Source organism: Nerophis ophidion, linkage group LG05 (genome assembly GCF_033978795.1).
Source record: "Nerophis ophidion isolate RoL-2023_Sa linkage group LG05, RoL_Noph_v1.0, whole genome shotgun sequence".
Lineage (NCBI taxonomy): Eukaryota > Metazoa > Chordata > Actinopteri > Syngnathiformes > Syngnathidae > Nerophis > Nerophis ophidion.
The window spans coordinates 7,598,448-7,617,337 of NC_084615.1; the positions used below are offsets into that span (position 1 = coordinate 7,598,448).

Here is an 18,890-nt window from a genome sequence, read left to right on the forward strand (position 1 = left end):
TGTATAATGGACTGTATTTATAGTATTCACATGTGAATAATGCTGCATAATAAACTGTACTTATATTATTCACATGTGAATAATGCTGTATAATAGATTGTATTTATATTATTTACATGTGAATAATGCTGTATAATATACTGTATTTATATTATTCAAATGTGAATAATGCTGTATAATAGACTGCATGTATATTATTCACATGTGAATAATGCTGCATAATACACTGTATTTATACTATTCAAATGTGAATAATGCTGTATAATAGACTGTATTTATATTATTCAAATGTGAATAATGCTGTATAATAGACTGTATTTATGTTATTCACGTGTGAATAATGCCGTATAATGGACTGTATTTATCTTATTCACATGTGAATAATGATGTACAATAGACTGTATTTATATTATTCACATGTGAATAATGCTGCATAATAGACTGTATTTATGTTATTCACATGTGATTAATGCTGTATAATAGATTGTATTGATATTATTCACATGTGAATAATGCTGTATAATAGACTGTATTGATATTATTCACATGTGAATAATGCTATATAATAGACTGTCTTTATATTATTCACATGTGAATAATGCTGTATAATAGACTCTATTGATATTATTCACATGTGAATAATGCTATATAATAGACTGTCTTTATATCATTCAGATGTGAATAATGCTGTATAATAGACTGTATTTATGTTAGTCACATGTGAATAACATACATCTCAATCAATCAATCAATGATTATTTATATATAGCCCTAAATCACTAGTGTCTCAAAGGGCTGCACAAAGCACAACACAAACCACAACAACATCCTCGGTAGAGCCATTCATTATTCACATGTGAATGACATAAATACGCTATACATTTACAGTACATGTACAGTCAAAAGGAACATATGCATTATAAAGTCTAATGGCTGTCGGTATGAAAGACTTCCTGTGTTGTTCCGTGTTGATTACTACTCACTGCACCTTTGAAGTAGTGACTGTTTGACTGTAATTAAAGCAAACATGGTGCCTAATTCTGCGTTTTCTTTTACCTGCGTCATCAGTGACATCACCGTTATTTCTGGGGTGTTGTCATTCACATCAATGCTGTATAATAGACTGTATTTATATTATTCACATGTGAATAATGCTGTATAAGAGACTGTATTTATATTATTCACACGTGAATAATGTTGTATAACTGACTGTATTTATATTATCCGCATGTAAAAAATACCTTAGTGTTTATTGTCTATTGTGAACGAACTGTGGTGCTGAATTTCCCCCAGAGATCAATAAAGTACTTTCTATTCTATTCTTATCCATTCTATTCTATTATATTATATTCCAATCAGTGATGTTGTCAAACTGAAAGTAAACGCGAATATGTGGTTGTGAAATGAATGCGCCGCCGTATGCTTAAAAAATAGCAAAGTGACATAAACATGTTATTATGAATGTGCCTGTTACTATACACCATACATACTGTAGATACTTACAGTGTGTGTATAAAACTTTAATAAACGTGGTTGGATGTTTTTAAGCGGTTAATAGGCTGAATAGATATACATAAGGATTGTGCATCATAAACAACATTCCAAAAAAGTGCAGTTCTCCCAAAGTTAGCAAAACGGTGTCAAAACTGACGAAAACGTTTAGCAACAAAGATATGGTTTAAACTGACATGATTTAATTTGATGATTTATGAATAAGAAAAAAATCCTAACTTGTGAACCCGTTCTCAAAAAATGGCAATACAAATATTCTGATAGATTTTTTTAGTGGGACTAAACCATAGTGGAAAAAGCAACAGATTGTCAGCATACCCTAGCAGTGCTAGGTAAAGTCTGACTCCTGGTAAATGTGTCGTCCCCGTTAATACTGATCAATTCAGCATCTACAGACGGAAAAGATGCCCGGAAAACCGCAACATCACTCCTGAGTGTATCTGAGCTAAAACACATCATACTTCTGGGTAGCTTTGGAGTAAGACCAGCTCCCGTCAGGATATTCAAATTCTGAAAGAAGTTAGCTGTCCCTTTGGGTGATGATATGTCAATCAAATTGACTTATTGGACAGCAGCAATGTCAACATTTTCTCTAACTGTGTAAAATTCTGCCAAAAATGTTAATTTCTAAAAGGTTGAGTTTCCATTTTAACAAGCAAGTGACACTAGGCCAGGAGTCGGGAACCTTTTTGGTTGAGCGAGCCATGGAAGCCAAATATTTCAAAATGTATTTCCGTGAGAGCCGTATAATATATTTTTGACACTGAATACAACTAAATGTGTGCATTTTTAAGTAAGACCTGTCATGTCTTTGTGATCATGTTCTGTTTAGTTATGTTCTGTTTAGTTTTTGACTCCATTCGTTCCTGTTTTTGCGCACCCTGGTTTGTTTTTGTTTCCATGACTACCAATCAGTTCACCTGTTTTCACGACTCACGCACCTGAATCACTTGAACTCATGTACCTGTTGTCAATCACCACGTCACCATTTAAGCCTGCAGTTGCCAGGCTTAAATATTACACTTTTCAGCCTTCTACTCACCCTCTCTCACCTCCTACACACCATGCCGATGATCCATACTCTTTCTCGGTCCAAGTAAGTTTTTCATGCCATAGTTTGTAAGATTTATTTTATGTTCATAGTTCTCCCATTGTGCGAGTTTTATTTTTCATAGCCAAGTTTTTAAACCTCCACTGAGAGAGCCTTTTGTTTATACCCTTTGTTTTTGTACTATTTTTGAGTTAAGATTAAAGATGTCATTACCTTCACGCCATATCCGTTCCAATCACTTTCCACCACGGGAAAAAAACACACCATAGTCCAGGTCTTGACAAGACCAACATTTTTAGACTATAATAAGTATCTTATTCTTTTTAATAACATTTTTATTCTATATTGAACCAATAATAAATATAATACTTCTTACCATTAATGCGAAATCTTGTACAGGTGCGATAGAAAACGAATGGTCGGATTAAAATGCATGAGAATGTTTTATAATTTAAACGTTATTTTTAACACTGTGATTACCAGCGTAATTATTAAGTAATTATCGTGTTAAACAATGTCAGCTAAGATTTATCTGAGAGCCAGATGTAGTCATCAAGAGAGACACATCTGGCTCTAGAGCCTTAGGTTCCCTACCCCTGCTCTAGGCCATGCACACAGAATTGTCAGAACCATGGAAAGCGCCCGTTGGCTGTCAGCAGAAAAAAACACTTATAATATGAAATATACATTTAAAAAAATCTAATAATAAAACTCAAAAATACTTAATCGCAATACTGAATAGGTAGGTAATAGCCAATCATCATGCTTGATACCACCTGAGTCCCAACTAAACAGTATCAGTACAGCTGACACTACAACAATCCAGCATGAAGGGCAAAAACACTGGTTTCTCCATCTATTGGGTGTGTATATAAGTCATAAAAATATAGCAACTTACTAATATTGAACTACTTAGCCCTTAAATATGTGCAAAAGAGGATTAAGAAGAAACACAAACAGATTTCCAGCCTACCTTATCAGTGTTAGGTAAAGTCTGAGTCCTGCTAAAGGTGTCTCCTCCATTGATACTGATCAGTTCAGCATCTACAGGTGGATAAGGTCCGGGGAAAACCACTACGTCACTCTTGAGTGTGTCTGAGCTGAAACACACGTCATACTGCTGAGTAGCTTTGGAGTAAGACCAGCTCCCGTCAGGATGGGTGGTGATCATCGGGGCGCCGTACCTGCCGAAAGTGCCGTCTGTCTGTCTGTGGCATCTGATGGCTATTAAAGTGATGAGGCTGAGCAGAAAGATGAGTGACACGGCCACAATGGCGATGAGCAGGTACAGGTGTAAGTCGGAGAAGTTCTCCTCCTTTATGGGCACATGTCTGAACTGAGTGTGGATGTCAGCTGTGCTTTCAAGCACCACCACATCAATAGACACAGTAGCTGACAGGGAGGCTTCTCCATGATCACACACCGACACCACCAAGGGGTGACTTTTCAGGTCATTGTCACTCATTCTCCTCTTGGTGCGGATCTCCCCGGTGCTGGTTCCGATCCGGAATAAGTTGTTGTTGTTGCCTTTGGACTCAGACAGGTGATAGGAGAGCAGTGCATTGTATCCAGAGTCTGCGTCTACAGCCCTGATCTTTGCCACAAAGTATCCCGCTTCAGCAGAATAGGGGATGCTCTCACTGTTAACGGAGCTGTGCTCAGAATATGGCGCCAGAACGGTGGGACTGTTGTCATTCTCATCCAGGATAAAAACATTGACAGTCACGTTGCTGCTGAGTGGAGGAACACCAGAGTCTGTGGCCTGAACTTTAAACCGGAACGTCTTTAACTTCTCATAGTCAAACGACTGCAAACTGACTATATCTCCACTCTCCGAGTTGATGTTTAAAAGTGATTTAATTGGAATATTTCCAGGATTTACATCTAACAATGTGTAGGACACTTTTGCATTGGCATCCAAATCAGGATCAAGCGCATTGATGGAGCAAAGAGAATTTCCCGTTGGACTATTTTCTTTGACATAAACATTAATAACGGGCTCCATAAAACGAGGTGCATTGTCGTTGACATCAGAAACATGAACAGTAATGATGCTGCTCGTGGACAGAGGAGGACTTCCTTCATCTGAGGCTATAATGGAGACATTATAAAGAGAGGTGTTTTCTCTGTCTAGTGCTCCATCAACTACTAAAGAATAATCATTTTTGTAGTTGGATTTCAGCTTAAAGGGAACAGATCCAACTACTTTACAGCTGGTCACACCGTTGTTCCCGCCATCCTTATCACTTACTGTAATTAAAGCAACAATTGTGCCTAATTCTGCGTTTTCTTTAACCGGCGTCATCAGTGACGTCACCGTTATTTCAGGGGCGTTGTCATTCACGTCAATTACCTCAATGAGCAGTTTGGCATGCGCACTACGAGGAACTGTACCTTGGTCCAATGCTTGAACTCTCACTTCATAAGCAGGAGTTTCTTCATAATCCAACGAACCTTTCACAGTGATTTCTCCTGTTTCTGTATTTAATTTAAAAACGTCGGACGGATCATTGTTGCCTCTTTTGATCAACGAATACAGGATCTTACTATTCATGCCTTCGTCTAAATCAGTTGCATTTAATTTGATCACAACCGAGCCCTGCGGCGCGTCTTCACCCACACGCACTTTATAAAGCGACTTGCTGAAAGTGGGCACATTGTCATTGACATCGAGCACATTCACGCGTATTTGCAAAGAGCCGGATTTAGGAGGTTTGCCGCCATCTACAGCGGTCAGTGTGAGTCTGATTAAAGACTGTTTCTCTCGATCCAAAGCTTTGTGCAGCACCAGTTCTGCAGACACGCCGTGGTCTCCTCCGCTCTGCACGTCGAGCGTAAAATGTTCATTATTACTGAGCTTGTAGTTGCGCACAGAGTTGCTGCCGATGTCTGCGTCTACAGCCACCGGGAGAAGGTAGCGTTCTCCCGGTATGGCAGATTCGAATATATCCAAAGAATAGGCATGTTCAATAAATACAGGAGAATTGTCGTTTATGTCAAAAACACTGACCTCAATGCGGTATGCGGTCATCGGATTGTTTAACACGGCTTGTATCCTCAACGAGCATTTTGCCAGGTTAGTACAAAGCTCCTCCCTGTCTATTCTTTCCTTCACAAAAAGGTTTCCCGTCTGCAAATTCACATTAAAATACTCTTTGCCGTAGCTCGAAACCACACGCAGATCTCTGGCGTCCAGCTCCTGCACGTTAAGGTTCAAATCCCTGGCGATGTTTCCCACCACGAAGCCTTTGTTCACCTCCTCGTTGATGGAGTAAGACAACTGGGAAGCGGACGAGCCGTGAAAACAAAGAAGCACAGCAAAGGGAATCCAGAAAAGGTCTTGTTTTGTTGGTTGATGACGCGTCCTCATCGTTGATGCAGCAAAATGGAATCACGTATCCGTTAATCATCCACATGCAGGAAGAATGACTGCTGTTGAGGCTTCGATGCGTCTTCCGTGCATATAAACTACTGAATGAGGACGATTTATTTGCTGTTCCCATGCAGGGCGGATTCTGAATGGCTCAACAGGCTCACATCTGCGGTCTACTGCGACCCCGTGTGGTGATTTGAAGGTAAGCCACTCTTTACAGTAGATATACTAAACCAGTGGTTCTCAACCTTTTTTAAGAGTCGTACCCCCTCTGAACATTTTTTTTTATTCAAGTACCCCCTAATCAGAGCAAAGCAGTTTTGGTTTTAAAAAGGATAAAAATAAGTAAAGTGAATTATATTTATATAGAGCTTTTTCTCTAGTGACTCAAAGCGCTTTACATAGTCAAACCCAATATCTAAGTTACATTTAAACCAGTGTGGGTGGCACAGCGGGCAGGGGGGTAAAGTGTCTTGCCCAAGGACACAACGGCAGTGTCTAGGATGGCGGAAGTGGGGATCGAACCTGCAACCCACAAGTTGCTGGCAGAACCGCTCTACCAACCGAGCTATACCACCCCAAAGAAGTCAAATACAGCACTTTGTCATCAGTTTCTGATTTATTAAATTGTATAACAGTGCAAAATATTGCTTATTTGTAGTGGTCTATTGAACTATTTGGAAAAAAAGATAAAAATAACTAAAAACTTGGGGCGGTATAGCTCGGTTAGCAGAGCGGCCGTGCCAGCAACTTGAGGGTTGCAGGTTCGATCTCCGCTTCTGCCATCCTAGTCACTGCCGTTGTGTCCTTGGGCTTGCAAGACAGTTTACCCACCTGCTCCCAGTGCCACCCACACTGGTTTAAAAATGTAACTCAGATATTGGGTTTCACAATGTAATGAGAAAAGCGCTATATAAATATAATTCACTCCACTAATTCACTTGAAAAATAAACAAAAATAACGATTTCTCCACATAGAAGTAATCATCAACTTAAAGTGCCCTCTTTGGGGATTGTAATAGAGATCCAACAACTTCATTCTAAACATTTCTTCACAAAAAAATACATCTTTACATCAATATTTATGGAACATGTCAATAAAAAATCCAGCTGTCAACACTGAATATTGAAATTGTTGCATTTCTTTTCTCAGTTTATGAATTTACATTCATATTTTGTTGAAGTATTATTGAATAAATATATTCATAAATCCATCCATTTTCTACCGCTTATTCCCTTTCGGGGTCGCTGGCGCCTATCTCAGCTACAATCGGGCGGAAGACAGGGTACACCCTGGACAAGTCGCCACCTCATCGCAGGGCCAACACAGATAGACAGACAACATTCACACTCACATTCACACACTAGGGCCCATTTAGTGTTGCCAATCAACCTATCCCCAGGTGCATGTCTTTGGAAGTGGGAGGAAGCCGGAGTACCCGGAGGGAACCCACGCATTCACGGGGAGAACATGCAAACTCCACACAGAAAGATCCCGAGCCTGGATTTGAACCCAGGACTGCAGGAACTTCGTATTGTGAGGCAGACGCACTAACTCCTCTGCCACCGTGAAGCCCTATATTCATAAAGGATTTTTGAATTGTTGCTCTTTTTAGAATATTTAAAAAAAATCTCACATACCCCTTGGCATACCTTCAAGTACCCCCAGGGGTACATGTACCCCCATTTGAGAACCACTGTACTAAACTACTAAAAACATTTAAAAAGCCATAGGGCCTGGCACCTATAGTGGACAGGTAAATAGCATATTCCACAAAAAAAAAACTGATGCCTTTTTATAACATAGCAAAGTAAATGTTGTCAATTCACTAATCCGGTATGTTTCATTATAAGAATATTACACATTTATTATTGTGTTTTACTAAATACTGTATTGCTTAAGGATGTATTTTTCTTACAGTAATTGCAAAAAAAGACAGTTTGTGTTTAATGCAATGCTAATGTTAAAGTGTAGGTGATTGTTTTAAATAAATAAATGGGTTGTACTTGTATAGCGCGTTTCTACCTTCAAGGTACTCAAAGCGCTTTGACACTACTTCCACATTTACCCATTCACACACACATTCACACACTGATGGAGGGAGCTGCCATGCAAGGCGCTAACCAGCCCCTATCAGGAGCAAGGGTGAAGTGTCTTAGGGAAAAAAAACAATTTTTAAGCAACATATGTTGGACTGCACACAACTAGTTTAATGGGCAACTATCTTAATGATGAGTAAACTTGTTAGATTATGTTGTGTACACCTATTCATCAGCTTTTGTTCAGCCAACTTGAGATATTTCTAGACATGTGCCAACTTACAATAAAGATGACTAAATCATTCAGAAATATTTATCTAAGAACCGTGATGCAAATTAGGCTGATACAAAAAAAATGTTGTCCACTGAAAAGCAAGGGCACGGAAAGTGCTTTAAGAAATGTTTTCAATTTTTTTACTTGAACAAAAGACATTCAATAGTAGCGAGAACAATAAACAATATTAGGACACCAAGCGATGTAGCTTCCTCAAAAAAGAAGATTGCATTTGTGAAGACAATGCATTTAGCAACCTGCAAACAAGTCCCTTCCATCCATTTTCTACCGCTTATTCCCTTTGGAGTGGCGGGGGGGCGCTGGTGCCTATCTCAGCTACAATTGGGCGGAAGGCGGTGTACACCCTGGACAAGTCGCCACTTCATCGCAGGGCCAACACAGATAGACAGACAACATTCACACTCACATTCACACACTAGGGTCAATTTAGTGTTGCCAATCAACCTATCCCCAGGTGCATGTCTTTGGAGGTGGGAGGGGCTTATCCCCAGGTGTATGTCTTTGGAGGTGGGCGGGGCCTATCCCCAGGTGCATGTCTTTGGAGGTGGGAGGAAGCCGGAATACACGGAGGGAACCCACGCAGTCACGGGGAGAACATGCAAACTCCACACAGAAAGATCCCGAGCCCGGGATTGAACTCAGGACTACTCAGGACCTTCATATTGTGAGGCAGACACACTAACCCCTCTTCCACCGTGAAGCCCCTTGCACACAGGTATAAACATGTATTTATTTTTTTTAGCTTTAGTGTACTTTGGCTAAAGTTTTGGCTATTTTTCACTTCCTGTTGTTTGCCGTCCACCAGTCTGACTTGCAGATATGTGTTTCCGTCCGCACAAAAACAAGAGTGAAGATGTCGTCGGCTATTATTAACATATTAATTCATCTGCGACAAATTTTACTATTGATTTTTGTCGACAAGGTTGATGAACTGCTACACATCTAATTGTATGTGCTTCGAAGTTTAAGATAATTGAATAGATATTTTTAGAAGGAGAACTAAGTTATCCTATTTGGAAAATTGTTTGTAACATTACAAAAGTAAGAAATAAAAATAAACACATGATATACTACTATTGATATTACTATTGTCACAAGTAATGCAGTTAAAACACTCACCATGCTTTATCTGACACATGAATATCTCACAATACAGCACACATATAGAATCAGCACCACGGACAATGCTTTTTTTCATAGTCCCCCCATACACTATTTCCACATTCACACATTCACAGACTGATGGCGGGAGCTGCCATGCAAAGCCCTGGCCACGACCCATCAGGAGCAAGGGTGAAGTCAATCAATCAATGTTTACTTATATAGCCCTAAATCACTAGTGTCTCAAAGGGCTGCACAAACCACAACACAAACCACTACCACATCCTCGTAAGGGCAAGGAAAACTCATAAACAAAAATTTAGGATTGTTGTTATTACGGTGGATGAGATTTGAGTAATATTTAGCTTTAGCTCAGGTAAGCATGCGTTTATAAGTTATTAAACTATCACTCCATGCTTGATGGTGCACCTCAAGTTTAGTCGTGCGCCATTTGCGTTCCAGCTTTCTATATAATAGTTTCTGAGCTCTAGTTTCTTCTGTAAACCACGGGGTACGCTTTTTTGGAGCCTTTTTTAACTTTAGCGGTGCTATGTTATCAATGGTTTCGCGCAGGGCGTCGTTAAAGTTGTTAGTGAGGTTATCAATAGAGCCCACATATTTTGAGAATGGTGCCATTACCGAGTGCAGTAGGTCAGCAAGAGTTGTCGTTGTGGCAGCATTAATGTTGCGGCTGCTATAGCAGTTATTATAATTAGTTTGACGAAAATGCGTTTGAACCTCGAATTTTATAAGGTAATGATTGGATATTACTTTAGTATACGGGAGTATCGTAATTTTGGAAACGGTGATACCCCTGACAAGCACTAGGTCTATCGTATTACCGTTCCGATGCGTGAGTTCATTTATTATTTGTGTAAGACCACAGCTATCAATTATAGTCTGGAGCGCTATGCACGGTCTGTCCAATGGGGTATTCATGTGGATATTAAAGTCCCCCATTATGATTATATTATCGGCGTGCGTCACTAGATCAGCAACAAACTCTGAGAATTCACTGATAAAGTCCGAATAGGGCCCTGGGGGGCAGTAGATAACAGCCAGGTGTAGAGGCAGCGGTGTGACAGACCTCATAGTAAGCACCTCAAACGATTCATATTTATTATTTATGTTAGGACTAAGGTTAAAGTTTTTGTTGTATATTAGTGCGACCCCCCCCCCCCCACCCCTTTTAAGGGGATGGGCAATATGCGCATGTGTAAAGTTACAACGGACGTGATGAGGTTGGTAGAAAGTGGGGATTGAACCAAGAACCTTCAGGTTGCTGGCACAGCCACTCTCCCTAACTTTGCCACGCCGTCCCCCAAATAAAATGGTCTCAACAGGACAACAATAATAAATCCAAACTAACACCCATACAATCCTCAAAAATCAACAAAAGCTACATGCTTACAGCAGCACATTCAACCCAAAGTCCAAACAGAAAAATAAAAAAAATGTAAAAAAAACACTAGTTTCTATATCTTTTGTCACAACATTAGTGAATCTAGTAAGCATATTAAGTACAACAATAACTTACTATAAGGGAACTAGTCAGCTCTTAGACATGTCAAAAAGGGAACTGCACTACTTTTTTTAGAATGTTGCCTATTGTTAACAATCTTTCTGAGAGACAGTAAGACTGATCTCAGGGCATTCAATCAATCGCAACTGGACTGTTTGGTTTAATTTAGCAGGTGTTTTCCTTCTCTTTCAAGTAGGCTTCGTCAGTTCAAGCCCAAAGACTTAGATTGGTCAGATGTAGTCTAGCGGCTGGTGCCAAAACCCCGAATACTTATACTGAAATACCAGGAGGATGTGCCCATGCAGGCAAGGATGGTTCCGCCCAGAAAAACAACTGTTGAGATGGAAACAAAGGCTTCTAAAGAAGACTGATGTATTTGTTTTAATGCATTCTAACTCGTCAATAAACAGATGATCCTATATTTTGCTCACAAAGCTCTTTAAATAACTATCAAAAAACCGCTAACAATACTTTATTTACATTTTGTGACCTGAATATTAACCAAGTATTTGGGATATTGTTATTATAAGTGCTAACTAACACAGACATACTATTTTAAAATGGCGCTTTGATCACAGAGCTATACCTTGAGCTGCTATATTAGTGGTTCTTAACCTTGTTGGAGGTACCGAACCCCAGCAGTTTCATATGTGCATTCACCGAACACCTTTTTAGTGAAAAATAAAAGTGTTTTTTTTTTTCAAATTCAGGACAAAGTTACTGTATTTCCTTGAATTGCCGCCGGGTATATAGTAGGCGCCTGCCTAGAGTTACTGCCGGGTCAAACTCGTTTCGCTAAATATTACTTTTATTAGCGCATGTCTAGAATTTCCACCGGGTCAAACTCGTCACGTCACGAGTGACACTTCACCTGTCATCATTTTCAAAATGGAGGAGGCTGATTTCAATAATTTGAAATCGCATAAAGGGAAGAAGATTAAGAGCTATTCAGTAGGATTTAAGGTACAAGCTATTGAATATGCTAAAAAGAAAAGTAAGCAGCTATGTTTTATTAATATACCGTAGCTGCGTGTGTCAAATACGAATCATTAAACGACTCCCGCCTCCTGGTGGTAGAGGGCGCTAGTGATCCTTCTTGCGACAACTCAGCTGCAGAAGAAGGGAATACAAGCAGCAAGAGTGAGCGCCGATCATTTATTTTTTCCTCTCGCTTGCACTTTTAGCATGGAGGATTACGTATCTAAAATAAAACAGTTTTTTAAACTGGACTTTCAATCGAAGCAGGAGGTAATAAAGGAAGATCTCCATGGAGACAGAGAGACTTTTAAAACTGAAGAAAGATAAGGAAGACTTCTATAAACAAGTTATCGATGCTTTTGATCAGAAGGAGCTGCGCATGGACTTCATTTATAAGTAAAGGTAAGACCATAATAACGTGTTTTTTTTTTTTATTAAATGTGCTTTTCATGATGGTATCTTTACATCACACTCAAATTTATAAGCGCAGGCCTAAATTTACTACATGCCTTTGGTAAACGCCGGTGTGAGAAGAGGTTTTAAAATTAATTAGCGCCCCGGCGGCTATTCGAGGATATACGGTATTTTTTGGTAACACTTTAGTTTGGGGAACTTATTCTAAGTAACAAAGACTTAATTTAGAATTATTTGGACACTAGGGGAACATATTCTAAGTAATAACGACTATAATGACTATTTAAGAGGCAATATGTTACTAATATGCATGTTAATAAGCAACTAATTAAAGGTGAATATGTTCCCCATACTAAAATGTTGGCATGTTTTTTTTACTGGTGCACACAATGAACCGTGCATGACATCACCTTGTTTAAACAAAACCAACACAGTGCATAAACTCACAACTAATGACACATCTCCAAATCAGTCAGCTCTTGCCGTATCCGTAATACGCCGATAAGGAGAAGTTTGTATTTACATGATGAGTCGGGTCTTTTGACCTCCGCCCAACCCCTAGGGTTCGATCGAACCCAGGTTAACAACCCCTGTGCTATATTGATATCATCAGCTGGTGAGCCGCTTTCTTGCTTCGGAGCTCGTGAACGTTTACTGTAGATCACTAATAATGCCTCTCACCTTGATGGTAGAAGAACGAGAACATGATCCGACATGCTAGTCAACTTTGGCATCCGATTTAGACCCAGAAATGGCTAGAAAGACACAAAAACCTGTTTGGTTCTGGCCCCCTTTATTTTTCACGAGGATTATTAGTCATTCTTCATCTAAACAAAAATGTATCATATCAGTCGGCATCCAAGTAAGAGCAGGCATTTTAAAGTAAGTGATGTTTTGTTATGTTTGTTGGCTCTCAGGAAGTCTGCAGTGAATAACAATCAGTGATGTTGTCAGACGAAAAAGTCTACTTGAAGATGTGCTCGTGAATTTAATGTGCTACCTTATGCTTAAATTTAGCAAATATTTATAAACATGTTATTATGAATGTGCATGTTACTAAACACTATACATACTGTATATACTTAGAGTGTGTATAAAACCTTAATGGACGTGGCTGGATATTTAAGTGCTTAATAGGCAGAATTGATTGTGAATCATAAGCAACATTCAAAAATAAGTGCATTTTCCCTAAGTAAAGCAAAACAGTGTCACGACTGATGAAAACGTTTGGAAGTAACAAAGATATGGTTTGAACTGACATGATTTTGTAGCGGGACTAAACAATAGTTTTAGGGGAAAAATCAACAGATATTCAGCCTACCTTATCACTGTTAGGTAAAGTCTGAGTCCTGGTAAAGGTGTCTCCTCCATTAATACTGATCAGTTCAGCATCTACAGGTGGATAAGGTCCGGGGAAAACCACTACGTCACTCTTGAGTGTGTCTGAGCTGAAACACACGTCATACTGCTGAGTAGCTTTGGAGTAAGACCAGCTCCCGTCAGGATGGGTGGTGATCATCGGGGCGCCGTACCTGCCGAAAGTGCCGTCTGTCTGTCTGTGGCATCTGACGGCTATTAAAGTGATGAGGCTGAGCAGAAAGATGAGTGACACGGCCACAATGGCGATGAGCAGGTACAGGTGTAAGTCGGAGAAGTTCTCCTCCTTTATGGGCACATGTCTGAACTGAGTGTGGATGTCAGCTGTGCTTTCAAGCACCACCACATCTATAGACACAGTAGCTGACAGGGAGGCTTCTCCATGATCACACACCGACACCACCAAGGGGTGACTTTTCAGGTCATTGTCACTCATTCTCCTCTTGGTGCGGATCTCCCCGGTGCTGGTTCCCATCCGGAATAAGTTGTTGTTGTTGCCCTTGGACTCAGACAGGTGATAGGAGAGCAGTGCATTGTATCCAGAGTCTGCGTCTACAGCCCTGATCTTTGCCACAAAGTATCCCGCTTCAGCAGAATAGGGGATGCTCTCACTGTTAACGGAGCTGTGCTCAGAATATGGCGCCAGAATGGTGGGACTGTTGTCATTCTCATCCAGGATAAAAACATTGACAGTCACGTTGCTGCTGAGTGGAGGAACACCAGAGTCTGTGGCCCGGACTTTAAACTGGAACGTCTTTAACTTCTCATAGTCAAACGACTGCAAACTGACTATATCTCCAGTCTCTGAGTTGATGTTTACAATTGATGTGATTTGAAAATGTTCCAGATTATTATCCAACAGCGCATAAGATACTCTTGCGTTATCAGCTGTATCTGCATCATGGGCAGTGACCGTTGCAATAACTTTGCCCACATTGCTGTTTTCCTTCACATAAATATTCAAAGAGTCTTGTGTAAAACGAGGCGCATTGTCATTAATATCAGATACATGCACGGTGATTATAGACGTGCTTGAAAGCGGTGGACTGCCCTCATCTTTCGCGACAATAGTGATATTGTACTCAGGTAACAACTCTCTATCTAGGGGAGCGTTAATCATCAATGAGTAGTAATTTTTATAGGTTGATTTCAGCACGAATGGAACTGAATTTTCAACTTGACTGGTAGTGCGGCCGTTTTTACCCGCGTCTTTATCCGTCACCGTCACAAGTGCGACGACCGTGCCAATTTCCACATTCTCTTTGACTGGATTCATGAGTGACGTCACGGTTATTTCCGGCACATTGTCGTTGACGTCACTGACCTCCACTAATACTTTGGCGTAGCCGCTGCGAGGCGAGGCGCCCTGGTCTGTCGCCCTAACTCGTAATTCATATGCGTTCGCTTCTTCGTAGTCCAAGTTGCCTTTTAGAATTAAATCACCCGTTTCAGGCGTAATAATAAAATTTGAGTCATCTCCACTTCCCCTTGTCATCAAATAATACCGTATTTCTGAGTTAGGGCCTTCGTCTAAATCAGTCGCATTTAATTTCAGTAAAGTTGTACCTTTTGCCACATTTTCACTAAAACTCACCTTATAGAGGGTTTTACTGAAGGATGGTGTGTTATCATTCACATCGATCACATTCACTATGACGCGCAACGCACTACTTTTTGCCGGCTTACCACCGTCAACAGCGGTCAGTGTCAGCGTAATGACGGACTGCTTCTCTCGATCCAAAGCTTTCTGCAGAACCAGTTCTGCAGAGTCTCCCCCGCCGCCCACGTCGATGGAGAAATAGTCGTTTGCGCTTAACTTGTACGTTTTCACCGAATTACTGCCCGCGTCTGCGTCTTGGGCAACCGGGAGCGGGTACCTCTCCCCGGCGGAGGAGGACTCGGAGATGTTGAATGCATGAGTTTTCTCCAGAAAGACTGGTGCGTGATCATTAACGTCAAGAACCGCCACTTCTATGCGATATATATTCATAGGACTTTTTAGCACGCCTTCTATATTTAATGAACATTTTGGGAGATTCTGGCATAGCTCCTCGCGGTCTATTCGTTCGTTGACTAACAACGCCCCAGTTCTTAAATTCACCTCAAAATAGTTCTTACTGTACCCAGACACGATCTTAAATCCACGCTCCTGCAGTTGCTGTGCATTAATGTTTAGATCCTTAGCCAGATTGCCGACCAGAGTTCCTTTGTCCACCTCTTCGAAGACCGAGTAGGAAACCTGTCCTGCGGACCAGCCGCACAAACAAAGAAGAATGGCGCAAAGCATCAACGGTGTCCGCCTGCTGTGCTCCAGCCGACTCATCCTTTTGCTCAGAAAAACATCCAGCAAAAATGCAAAAATATATATCCAGACATCTATGAGGCGCTTTTCATTCCCTGACAATATTTCTATAGATGAGGTGGTTCAACTATACGCCTTCCAATGTCGACGTACGCGTTTTGTTGCGTCGCCAATAAAGGAGGAGTTCTGACTTATGAATAAACATATCCATTTTACGGTCTGCAGGGACCTCTAGTGGTCATGTTGCAGAATTGACTAATTGTTTTGAGCAGGGTCTATTTGAATGTATTTTCTTCCTCAATACACTAAATATAAACATGACTTAAGAGGGTGTATAAATACTGCCACCACTGAGTGTACTTTGAGTGATTTTAAACAATATCCACCAAGTTTTCATAACATTCTATAATCAAAGGTGTAGTGAGTCAACACGGAACGACAGGAAGTTCTTCATACCGACAGCCATCAGACTTTATAATGCATATGTTCCTTTTGACTGTACATGTACTGTAAATGTATAGTGTATTTATATCATTCACATGTGAATAATGCTGTATAACAGACTGTACTTATATTATTCACATGTGAATAATGCTGCATAATAGATTGTATTTATATTATTTACATGTGAATAATGCTGTATAATATACTGTATTTATATTCAAATGTGAATAATGCTGTATAATAGACTGCATGTATATTATTCACATGTGAATAATGCTGCATAATAGACTGTATTTATATTATTCAAATGTGAATAATGCTGTATAATAGACTCTATTTATATTATTCAAATGTGAATAATGCTGCATAATAGACTGTATTTATATTATTCAAATGTGAATAATGCTGTATAATAGACTGTATTTATGTTATTCACATGTGAATAATGCTGTATAATATACTGTATTGATATTATTCACATGTGAATAATGCTGTATAATAGACTGTATTTATGTTATTCACATGTGAATAATGCTGTCTAATATTCTGTATTTATATTATTCACATATGAATAATGCTGCATAATAGACTGTATTTATGTTATTCACATGTGAATAATGCTGTGTAATAGACTGTATTTATGTTATTCACATGTGAATAATGGTGTATGATAGACTGTATTTATATTATTCACATGTGAATAATGCCCTACAATAGACTGTATTTATGTTATTCACATGTGAATAATGCTGTATAATAGACTGTATTTATATTATTCACATGTGAATAATGCTGCATAATAGACTGTATTCATATTATTCACATGTGAATAATACTGTATAATAGACTGTAATTATATTATTCACATGTGAATAATGCTGTATAATAGACTGTAATTATATTATTCACATGTGAATAATGCTGTATAATATAATGTATTTATGTTATTCACATGTGAATAATGCTGTATAATGGACTGTATTTATCTTATTCACATGTGAATAATGATGTACAATAGACTGTATTTATATTATTCACATGTGAATAATGCTGTATAATAGACTGTATTTATATTATTCACATGTGAATAATGCTGCATAATAGACTGTAATTATATTATTCACATGTGAATAATGCTGTATAATAGACTGTAATTATATTATTCACATGTGAATAATGCTGTATAATATAATGTATTTATGTTATTCACATGTGAATAATGCTGTATAATGGACTGTATTTATCTTATTCACATGTGAATAATGATGTACAATAGACTGTATTTATGTTATTCACATGTGATTAATACTGTATAATAGACTGTATTGATATTATTCACATGTGAATAATGCTGTATAATAGACTGTCTTTATATTATTCACATGTGAATAATGCTGTATAATAGACTGTCTTTATATTATTCACATGTGAATAATGTTGTATAATAGACTGTCTTTATATTATTCACATGTGAATAATGTTGTATAATAGACTGTACTTATGTTAGTCACATGTGAATAACATACATCTCAATCAATCAATTAATGATTATTTATATATAGCCCTAAATCACTAGTGTCTCAAAGGGCTGCACAAAGCACATGTACAGTCAAAAGGAACATATGCATTATAAAGTCTGATGGCTGTCGGTATGAAAGACTTCCTGTGTTGTTCCGTGTTGATTACTACTCACTGCACCTTTGAAGTAGTGACTGTTTGACTGCAATTAAAGCAAACATGGTGCCTAATTCTGCGTTTTCTTTTACCGGCGTCATCAGTGACGTCACCGTTATTTCTGGGGTGTTGTCATTCACATCAATGCTGTATAAGAGACTGTATTTATATTATTCACACGTGAATAATGTTGTATAACTGACTGTATTTATATTATCCGCATGTAAAAAATACCTTAGTGTTTATTGTCTATTGTGAACGAACTGTGGTGCTGAATTTCCCCCAGAGATCAATATAGTACTTTCTATTCTATTCTTATCTATTCTATTCTATTATATTATATTCCAATCAGTGATGTTGTCAAACTGGAAGTATACGTGAATATGTGGTTGTGAAATGAATGCGCCGCCGTATGCTTAAAAAATAGCAAAATGACATAAACATGTTATTATGAATGTGCCCGTTACTATACAGTATACATACTGTAGATACTTACAGTGTGTGTATAAAACTTTAATAAACATGGTTGGATGTTTTTAAGCGGTTAATAGGCTGAATAGATATCCATAAGGATTGTGCATCATAAACAACATTCCAAAAAAGTGCAGTACTCCCAAAGTAAGCAAAACGGTGTCAAAACTGACGAATACGTTTAGCAACAATGATATGGTTTAAACTGACATGATTTAATTTGATGATTTATGAATAACAAAGAAATCCTAATTTGTGAACCCGTTCTCAAAAAATGGCAATACAAATATTCTGATAGATTTTTTTAGTGGGACTAAACCATAGGGGAAAAAGCAA

The 18,890-nt window shown here is 38.8% G+C and overlaps 2 protein-coding genes across 8 annotated transcripts in view; both read right to left on the reverse strand.

Annotated features, from left to right (window-relative positions):
* LOC133552588 (protocadherin alpha-C2-like) overlaps positions 1-18,890 on the reverse strand; it is a 248,141-nt gene that overhangs the window by 112,713 nt on the left and 116,538 nt on the right. Inside the window, exon 1 of one of the 7 annotated variants that reach the window (XM_061899869.1) lies at positions 13,608-16,255. The exons of the other annotated variants lie outside the window; for them this stretch is intronic. Within the exon in view, the coding sequence (XP_061755853.1) occupies positions 13,608-15,986 (2,379 nt within the window). The 5' untranslated portion in view covers positions 15,987-16,255. Of the gene's footprint in view, positions 1-13,607; positions 16,256-18,890 lie in introns of those variants that run through there. 7 annotated transcript variants of the gene reach the window in all.
* On the reverse strand, positions 3,322-6,114 carry LOC133552318 (protocadherin alpha-5-like). The gene has a single exon (XM_061899541.1). The coding sequence runs from the start codon at positions 5,931-5,933 to the stop codon at positions 3,504-3,506; it is 2,430 nt and encodes an 809-aa protein (XP_061755525.1). The 5' UTR covers positions 5,934-6,114; the 3' UTR covers positions 3,322-3,503.

What these genes read in the sequence shown, in the direction of transcription:
- LOC133552318 (XM_061899541.1), bottom strand. Translation starts at nt 5,933, where the DNA reads ATGAGGACGCGTCATCAACCAACAAAACAAGACCTTTTCTGGATTCCC.